The sequence below is a fragment of the Notolepis coatsorum genome (assembly GCF_963971535.1).
Source record: "Notolepis coatsorum genome assembly, chromosome: 4".
In the NCBI taxonomy this organism is placed as follows: Eukaryota; Metazoa; Chordata; class Actinopteri; order Aulopiformes; family Paralepididae; genus Notolepis; species Notolepis coatsorum.
This window is the reverse complement of record NC_140168.1, coordinates 17,720,522-17,730,779: the sequence shown is the minus strand read 5'-3', so window position 1 is coordinate 17,730,779 and position 10,258 is coordinate 17,720,522. Positions and strand designations below refer to the sequence as shown.

The 10,258-nt window shown below is 40.3% G+C and overlaps 1 protein-coding gene across 1 annotated transcript in view; it reads right to left on the bottom strand.

Moving 5' to 3' along the window:
• Nucleotides 1-232: 232 nt before the first annotated feature.
• The window catches only part of LOC311227809 (uncharacterized protein), a 37,239-nt gene continuing 27,213 nt past the window's right edge, over nt 233-10,258 (bottom strand). The window contains exons 10-12 of the mRNA XM_084313645.1: nt 5,323-5,453; nt 1,353-1,442; nt 233-1,168 (exon numbers count right to left, since the gene is read on the bottom strand). Of these exons, the coding sequence (XP_084169771.1) occupies nt 1,148-1,168; nt 1,353-1,442; nt 5,323-5,453 (242 nt within the window). The 3' untranslated portion in view covers nt 233-1,147. The remainder of the gene's footprint in view (nt 1,169-1,352; nt 1,443-5,322; nt 5,454-10,258) is intronic.

The window sequence follows — 10,258 nt, the reverse complement described above, 5'->3', positions numbered from 1 at the left end:
CAGGTAGGTACAGTGTGGGGAGACCCAGGTAGGTACAGTGTTTCAAATGAGCAGTTTAGCAGTTCATTTAAAAAAGCACAGTACACATTAATAAACATGTCTGTAACTGTGCCAGTTTTCGCAACTGTAGTCCTTTTGGCAAGATGTTATAAAACCATACACCCATTGGTTGAATCTCGCTTCGGAATCCCATCTTTATTTGAGTTTAAACATTTTTGTTGAAAGACTTCAGCTAATACTGTTAAACTAGAGAACATTTAAAAAAAAAAAAGGATAGGTGTGGAGCCCCACAAACCACACCTGCCTTCGGCAGCCATTTTGAAAATGTTAACAAAATCTTTACCACAATGTGTCTAGAGAATAAAAAAAGAATGCTTTATACACACGTTTTCAACCTTTTATATTAGTTATCTACAAAATGACAAAATGCTCAGTGTGCACTCAATGACATCACACACTTAGTGACATCACAATGAAGAATGACACAAGGACTCGTGTCACACATCCTTGTGAAAAAGCTGTTGAGTCAGTTGCAATATTCTGTGTGCAATAGAGGCCTTCGTTCTCAGTCTTCCAGCATGGCTGCCTGTAACATAGCAACCATTGTTTAGTACATGACAATGGGACTACGGTTGCTATGCTACCAAACTGCCAGTCGAATGTGAATAATAGAGTATAAAATAGATTCAGTGATTTTGGAAAGATGTGTCTGCAATAATATGCGACCCAATTCATTACAAAGCACAATGCAGTTTCCTATTGGTATATCCCATAATAGTATATATCCCATAACAGCAAATACAAGACTACAAATGTGCTAATTGTATGTGTTTTATACCTGCTTTGATGTGGCAACATGTACATTTGATCGTTCATAATAGAATTCCATTCTAATTTGTCCCATTTCAGTCCATTCATAGCTGTATAGTATTCTCATAGTAGACAACGCACAGCCCTGTTTGACAACAAAGAATGGTTTGTATTTTCCACTTCAAGTTTGTCCACTGGACTGATCTCTTCTGGGTTTAATCAGCAACACAGATGACTGCCGTCCATGGAGTCGTGTTGGTAAATGTTCAGTAGGTGTTTGAGAGTTGAAGGTTTGAAGAGTTGAAGAACTTGTTCAAGGTTTTCATGACGACCTCAATTACTCAAATGGGTCGTCGCCCTGAAAGAGAGAATCCTTTACATTTAGTCATAATATATTAGTTAATTGTATAAATTGCTTGTTTACTACAATTTGTTTATTGTAGTAAAAAAACGAAAACAACAAAATAAATATGATTTCCGTCAACGCTTTGACGTGTATTATGGCTGCAGAACACGACAGTTTCACTATTCACTGCTCTCACCCCAAGGAACTGTTTGAACTGATGATGCAGGTCTTCCATCATGGCGTCTGCTTTGTTCAGACAGGCACGCCTCTGCCTCAGTGCAAACCCCTACACCAGAGAGAGAGACGGACACAGAGACACAGACAACTCTGAATGAACTGATAGGAAGCGTGGGGAGGCGCAGCGATGACTTGGTTACTCTGAGGTCCTGAGGGGTATTTAAGCAAACCCCATTCTACCAATATTTACCACTTCATTTAAAAGGAAAGCAACACCACAACGTTTCTAATGTAGGTTGATGATGTCACAGGTCTGAGTGTTAATTCTCTGGTCTCTTTACTTTGGGAGAGTTGGTCATGTTTACAAATATCACTGTCATAGACCATACAGTGGATAAAATAGATGTCCCTCTTAACACGCAACGGCCGGTATTTGGGCCGACGTGTCACGGCACTTTGCGAGCGTCTAGCGGCAGCATTTTTTCGCGAACATATAAATGACAGTTCGAAAGATCTATTTGTTGCCGTTCGAACGCCACCTCACTCGACCAAATCCGTGCCTCGGTTCTCGAGTTACATGGCGATATGTCAGGCGATTGTCTTTTTACGCGACGCGTAAAGATGACCACCCCGGACTCCCGACACTCCAGAACTGCCAATGATCCGCTGATGACGAAAATGATTGGTCAGCGTTGTAGCCAATGATTTGATTTTTGATTTGATTTTATTAGGGATCCCCATTAGCTGGTGCGATAGCAACCAGCTAGTCTTCCTGGGGTCCACACACAAAAACAATCACTATTGCAAAAAACAAAATTATTAAAAGTCAGTACACACAATGCATAATGAACCTACTGTAACAATTAATATAGCTAAAATTACATTAGTGTAAAACAAAAACAAAAAAATACTTTACAGTGTTAAAAACAATTTAAGATTCTTTTTAAAAGTGAATCTACTGTAAATGCAGCAGAGGTTCCGAGGCAGGCCATTCCACAGAGTTAATGCTCTAAAAATAAAAGATCTCCCCAAAGCGCTGGTTCTAGGACCTGGCAATTCAAGCTGCCCACTACTGGAACCTCTAGTGTAATGCTTGTGCACAGTATAACTAAAAACAATCTGATTATGTATAAAAACAGGAGTTTTACTGCTCATGACCAACTTGAACAGCACAAGTATATTAAAAGACAATCTATTTTCAACGTTAAGCCAAGAGAGGCGGGCATGCATACGGCTCACATTAGACCTTAGTGAGCAGCCCAGTACCAACCGTGCTGCCCTGTTCTGGACCACCTGGAGCTTCCTGAGGTCACCACTGGCAGCAGATGACCACATCGCAGAGCAATAGTCAAGATGACATAAAACTAAACTTTGCACTATCCGACATAAAAGGGGACGGGCAACAAAAGAAGCACATTTCCTGGAAATACCAATTGCTCTTCCCATTTTTAAAACAATATAATTAATATGCTGAGACCAAGACAGAGTGCAATCCAGCATCACTCCAAGGAGTTTAGTACTTTCAACTTGTTGAACTGCTGAATTACACAAGTTTAAATGAAGCTTTGGATTTGTAGATAACCTGTGCCTTGTTCCCAGCACAATACATTTAGTCTTGGAGATATTAAGGACAAGTCTATTACATACTACCCAGTCATGCACAACTTTAAGTTCTCTACTCAAAACTTCATTAAGTACATTGCATGATGGTGCCGCGTAATACAATGTTGAATCATCTGCATAAAGAACTGTTGTAGCACATTTGGTAGCCCAAGATAGGTCATTAGTAAATACAGAGAAGAGCAAAGGTCCTAGGCAACTTCCTTGAAGCACGCCACACTCTAGACCTCTGCTACTGGACAGGCTGCCATTTAGATACACCTTCTGTGATCTAGAGGACAAATAACTTAGTATCCACTTTAAAGCAGAAGAGTTTACCTTTCCAATGAAATGCGAATAAGGGATCTAGGTGAAAGTTGACAAGCAAAAACCAGAGGTGAATCACACTTCAGAATGAACGGCCGTGGATGAGGAAATGGATTTTGGAGAGCTTTTTTTTTTTTTCACAGTTTACCCGGATTTCTCTCTCAAAGACCCATTTCTGAACGGATTTTTATCAAATTTGGACCTGTACTACATACAAATTCCGGCTATGGATCCGCTGTGTTTTCCAGCTTATACCTATTTTATTTTTGGGGGGGGGGGGGGATATTGCAACCACTACAGAAAAATGTGAGTACACAAGTTCAAGTTAAGTTCAGATCTCTGTTACTCTATTTCATTAGCACTAAAAGTGATTTTCCTTTTTTGCATTAGTAACTTCAGAATGTTGACTTTGAAAAGAGACCAGACTCGTGCTATAAGTATAAAGTATAAAGCTAAGCTTTGCAAAAAAAGTATGCAGTGCTCAAGTTCAAGTAAAAAAGATTCCACTTTTCTGGGTGCCTGTTAAGAGGTTAATGACCCCCCACCAAAAGCATGGTAATATACAATGAAACTAAATCAATGACAGGATAATCAATCAAAATGGACAAAAGAAATCAAGTAACTTCAAGTGTTTTATGATTTTAAACAAGTGTTTTATGATAATCTAACGGTAGTAACGGGAAGACTCAGGTTTTAAACTAAAGTGTTTTATGGTCATCTAACAGGAAGACTCAGGTTTTAAACTAAAGTGTTTTATGGTCATCTAACAGGAAGACTCAGGTTTTAAACTAACGTGTTTTATGATGATCATCTAACAGGAAAACTCAGGTTTTAAACTAACGTGTTTTATGATCATCTAACAGGAAGACTCAGGTTTTAAACAGGTTTTATGATGAACTGTGAGTCCATATTTGTATTGTATTGCTTTTACTCTTTTTCCTATTCTCTGTATTGCTTTTATTCTGTCTATTTTATGTAAATTGTATGTCTATTTTACTGCTGTGAAGCACTTTGGGATGCAATTGTTGTATGAAAGGTGCTATACAAATAAAGTGTATTATTATAATTATAATAATTATTATAATTTAGCTGTCAGTAACAGCCGTCAGTGCTACTAGAGAGGCACAGATTTAAGAGTAAACTTTACCAAGTACTAATCGCTTAGTAAATGTATCGCTTTAACTGAACAGTACAGACTTAGACCATCAGTTTAATTGAACAGTACAGACTTAGACCATCAGTTTAACTGAACAGTAGAGACTTAAACCATCAGTTTAACTGAACAGTAGAGACTTAGACCATCAGTTTAACTGAACAGTAGAGACTTAGACCATCAGTTTAACTGAACAGTAGAGACCCATCTGTGGGTGGGACCTATTTGCGCTTTGTCTCTATGTGTTAAGAATTCAGCAAATCAAGTTACTTTGCTTTGATGATTTCCAGCATGTTACATCTTTGTTAGCATCAGATTTTAGTATTGGGGAAATTCTCAGATATTGATACCTTTTCTGGCCTGGTATCAGACACCAGTATCAGTATTCTGGCCTGGTATCAGACACCAGTATCAGTATTCTGGCCTGGTATCAGACACCAGTATCAGTATTCTGGCCTGGTATCAGACACCAGTATCAGTATTGTGGCCTGGTATCCGACACCAGTATCAGTATTCTGGCCTGGTATCAGACACCAGTATCAGTATTCTGGCCTGGTATCAGACACCAGTATCAGTATTGTGGCCTGGTATCAGACACCAGTATCAGTATTGTGGCCTGGTATCTGACACCAGTATCAGTATTGTGGCCTGGTATCCGACACCAGTATCAGTATTCTGGCCTGGTATCCGACACCAGTATCAGTATTCTGGCCTGGTATCCGACACCAGTATCAGTATTCTGGCCTGGTATCCGACACCAGTATCAGTATTCTGGCCTGGTATCAGACACCAGTATCAGTATTCTGGCCTGGTATCCGACACCAGTATCAGTATTCTGGCCTGGTATCCGACACCAGTATCAGTATTCTGGCCTGGTATCCGACACCAGTATCAGTATTCTGGCCTGTACCTTCTTGTTGTGGAGGTGGTCCGGAGAGGTGAGGTGGGTCTGCACGGAGGCGGTCGCCATGGAGACGTAGACTTGACAGGCAGAGCAGTGGAACATCTCCACCCTGGTCATGTGATCCGTCTCCCGCAGGGCTGGACAACACAAGGACACACAAGGACAGGGATTCACTTTCATTATGTAGCGGAGCGGCTCCATAGGGACAGGTGTGAGATACCCTTTAATCAACAATCTGTAAAGTACAGATTCCTGTGTTCTCTAGTGTTACTGTCCTCCTGGAGACACTAGTGTTACTGTCCTGGAGACACTAGTGTTACTGTCCCCCTCTACCTTTCTTATTTAATCATCTACAATGTGTCGGTTTCAGGCTTACTTTCTTATTTACTCATCTACAATGTGTCGGTTTCAGGCTTACTTTCTTATTTACTCATCTACAATGTGTCAGTTTCAGGCTTACTTTCTTATTTACTCATCTACAATGTGTCAGTTTCAGGCTTACTTTCTTATTTACTCATCTACAATGTGTCAGTTTCAGGCTTACTTTCTTATTTACTCATCTACAGTGTGTTCGTTTCAGGCTTACTTTCGTATTTACTCATCTACAATGTGTCAGTTTCAGGCTTACTTTCTTATTTACTCATCTACAATGTGTCCGTTTCAGGCTTACTTTCTTATTTTTTTTTTAAACTTTGACCAGTCGGCTGGTTCTTTTAGCGTTTATCGCTTTTTCTGGTCAAGCATGACCGACAGAAACAGGTTGAATGGGGTATAGAACGGGGGGAAAGACACTCTGAGAAAATACGCAGAGTCCGGGATTCGAACTCAGTACCCCAGATCCTTGACGCGCACGGTTGTCCCCGACGCCGAAATAGCGTTCGAGGTACGCGGTGAGCTACTGGAGCTCCCCTCTTACTTTCTTATTTACTCATCTACAGTGTGTCGGTTTCAGGCTTACTTTCTTATTTACTCATCTACAGTGTGTCGGTTTCAGGCTTACTTTCTTATTTGTGCCCAGGTATGGACTTCAGGGTCATGTTGAGGGATCATCATTTTTTTTTTTTTTTTTTTTTACATATTATGAAAGTACAGATTCATACCTTCAAAATAAGCCATCACTTGAACATTTTGGTGGGATACTTTGCAAGCTACTTCCTATGATTCATGGTGATATCACAAAACGTATTCAGAGATAATAGCCTTCAAGAGACGAGCAGGCTATTCGGTGACAATAGTGAAACAACTACAACACTACCCAGAATTCATTGTAATCCATGGCCCCCCTCTCTCTAGGGCAATTAACACCTGGCAGCTTTCCAGTCTGAGGCCCTTTGTTATTACAATGAGTCTGGTGACTGCAAACACAACACCCAGAGGAAAAAGGAAAAGTCATGATAGTTTATTAAAAAATTAGTGTGGTAGTGAAAGGTTAACCTTCTGTAGTGTGGTAGTGAAAGGTTAACCTTCAGTAGTGTGGTAGTGAAAGGGTTAACCTTCTGTAGTGTGGTAGTGAAAGGTTAACCTTCTGTAGTGTGGTAGTGAAAGGGTTAACCTTATGTAGTGTGGTAGTGAAAGGTTAACCTTCTGTAGTGTGGTAGTGAAAGGGTTAACCTTCTGCAGTGTGGTAGTGAAAGGTTAACCTTCTGTAGTGTGGTAGTGAAAGGTTAACCTTCTGTAGTGTGGTAGTGAAAGGGTTAACCTTCTGTAGTGTGGTAGTGAAAGGTTAACCTTATGTAGTGTGGTAGTGAAAGGGTTAACCTTCTGTAGTGTGGTAGTGAAAGGTTAACCTTCTGTAGTGTGGTCAGTGGTGCAGTCGTAATATGGGAACTGGTAACACGCCACGCCACGTGCGCGCGCGCGCGGGTACGTGCATGCGCACAGAACTGATTTATACACACACACACACACACACACGCACGCACACACACAAGCGCATATACGCAAGTGCAATCTTTCTATCATACAAGCTCTTCTTGCTCTCTATTTGTGTGAATGTGCGCGTGGAAAGCTGGCGCGCAGCACAGACGCTTGATTCAATATCATAAGCAGGTAGACCCCCATCACGAATTCCGAGCCACATTAGTATTCACATCCACTGCCTGTGTCACACAGAATGAAGGGGGAGATGCATTCAGATAGCCAACACCCAGACACTTAGTCTACCTGCGCTTTTTGTTATGTAAAACGGTGGCCGGGTACTTAGTCACAACGAATGGATACAGCGCATTTTTGTGTGCGCGTACACGCGCGTACACATCCGTGCGCGATCGCGCGTACTTCTGCCTCAGTGATCTGGTAACACGGCGTGTAACCGCGTGTGACCACGACTGCACCACTGAGTGTGGTAGTGAAAGGTTAACCTTCTGTAGTGTGGTAGTGAAAGGTTAACCTTCTGTAGTGTGGTAGTGAAAGGGTTAACCTTCTGTAGTGTGGTAGTGAAAGGTTAACCTTCTGTAGTGTGGTAGTGAAAGGTTAACCTTCTGTAGTGTGGTAGTAAAAGGGTTAACCTTCTGTAGTGTGGTAGTGAAAGGTTAACCTTCTGTAGTGTGGTAGTGAAAGGGTTAACCTTATGTAGTGTGGTAGTGAAAGGTTAACCTTCTGTAGTGTGGTAGTGAAAGGTTAACCTTCTGTAGTGTGGTAGTGAAAGGATTAACAGTAATAGCATAATCTTTTTATCGAGAAAAAACAGATAGTTTTTTTTACCATATTTCTACACATTTCCGCTGCCACATTACAAATTATGAAATCTCGACGAAATACCTCTGAATAAGAATCCAAAAAAAATTAAAGATTCGATGACTAATTCGGCCAGAAACGGCTTTGAGGCGAAGCGTTACTAAGCGCTTCTGTAGTGTGGCAGTGAAAGGGTTAACCTTCTGTAGTGTGGTAGTGAAAGGTTAACCTTCTGTAGTGTGGTAGTGAAAGGTTAACCTTCAGTAGTGTGGTAGTGAAAGGGTTAACCTTCTGTAGTGTGGTAGTGAAAGGTTAACCTTCTGTAGTGTGGTAGTGAAAGGATTAACAGTAATAGCATAATCTTTTTTCATAGAGAAAAAACGAATAGTTTTTTTTACCATATTTCTACACATTTCCGCTGCCACATTACAAATTATGAAATCTCGACGAAATACCTCTGAATAAGAATCAAAACAAATTAAAGATTCGATGACTAATTCGGCCAGAAACGGCTTTGAGGCGAAGCGTTACTAAGCGCTTCTGTAGTGTGGCAGTGAAAGGGTTAACGCGCGCCTCATCTCCCCTGCCTCGCGCTGCACACCAAGCACCAAGCAGCACCAGCAGCCGCGCGATTGTACATTTGTAACGTCAACACAGCCCAACACAGCCCAGCTATTTAGATGTATTTAGCCATTAGGTTGGAAAAAATGCACCCTAACGAAAATTCGTTCGCTCATAAAATTCTAACTGTGTTTTAATGGTTTTAATTAAGTTAAAACACGCGTTTTATAACGGCGTCAAGGCCTCTTTTTTTATCTTTTTTTTTTAGACACTGCGTTACGTTGCTTATAACTTATAACATTAAGATAGTGTATTAACATTGTTATTCTCTCTCTGAGAAAGGAGAGCTAAATAATGTGTCTGTGTGTTAACACCTCTTAAGTACGAGTACTTGCTACCCGGACAGGCCGCACAGCCCGCGCGTGTAGTTTTTCTCCTCACTTGAGAGAAAATTTGTGGAACTATTATAACAATAATTACCTCATTTACAAGTTGTATTTAAGTTTGGAAATAAGGGCAAATAAGGGAACACATTAATGACAATTCAAATATGTAAAAAAAAATCAAGATTTCGATTTTTTGGATTTTCTGAACAGCAAGACATTTTCTTCATTTCAGAGCACCTCCTCCTTGCGAATCAAATCGGGTTTGGTCACGTCGAGTCACATTTACTCATCTACAATGTGTCAGTTTCAGGCTTACTTTCTTATTTACTCATCTACAGTGTGTCGGTTTCAGGCTTACTTTCTTATTTACTCATCTACAATGTGTCGGTTTCAGGCTTACTTTCTTATTTACTCATCTACAGTGTGTCGGTTTCAGGCTTACTTTCTTATTTACTCATCTACAGTGTGTCGGTTTCAGGCTTACTTTCTTATTTACTCATCTACAGTGTGTCGGTTTCAGGCTTACTTTCTTATTTACTCATCTACAATGTGTCGGTTTCAGGCTTACTTTCTTATTTACTCATCTACAGTGCGTCGGTTTCAGGCTTACTTTCCTATTTACTCATCTACAGTGTGTCGGTTTCAGGCTTACTTTCTTATTTACTCATCTACAGTGTGTCGGTTTCAGGCTTACTTTCTTATTTACTCATCTACAATGTGTCGGTTTCAGGCTTACTTTCGTATTTACTCATCTACAATGTGTCCGTTTCAGGCTTATACTTTCTTATTTACTCATCTACAGTGTGTCGGTTTCAGGCTTACTTTCGTATTTACTCATCTACAATGTGTCCGTTTCAGGCTTATACTTTCTTATTTACTCATCTACAGTGTGTCGGTTTCAGGCTTACTTTCGTATTTACTCATCTACAATGTGTCCGTTTCAGGCTTATACTTTCTTATTTACTCATCTACAGTGTGTCGGTTTCAGGCTTACTTTCTTATTTACTCATCTACAGTGTTGTCGGTTTCAGGCTTACTTTCGTATTTACTCATCTACAGTGTGTCGGTTTCAGGCTTACTTTCTTATTTACTCATCTACAGTGTGTCCGTTTCAGGCTTACTTTCTTATTTACTCATCTACAATGTGTCCGTTTCAGGCTTATACTTTCTTATTTACTCATCTACAGTGTGTCGGTTTCAGGCTTACTTTCTTATTTACTCATCTACAGTGTGTCAGTTTCAGGCTTACTTTCTTATTTACTCATCTACAATGTGTCGGTTTCAGGCTTACTTTCTTATTTACTCATCTACAATGTGTCCGT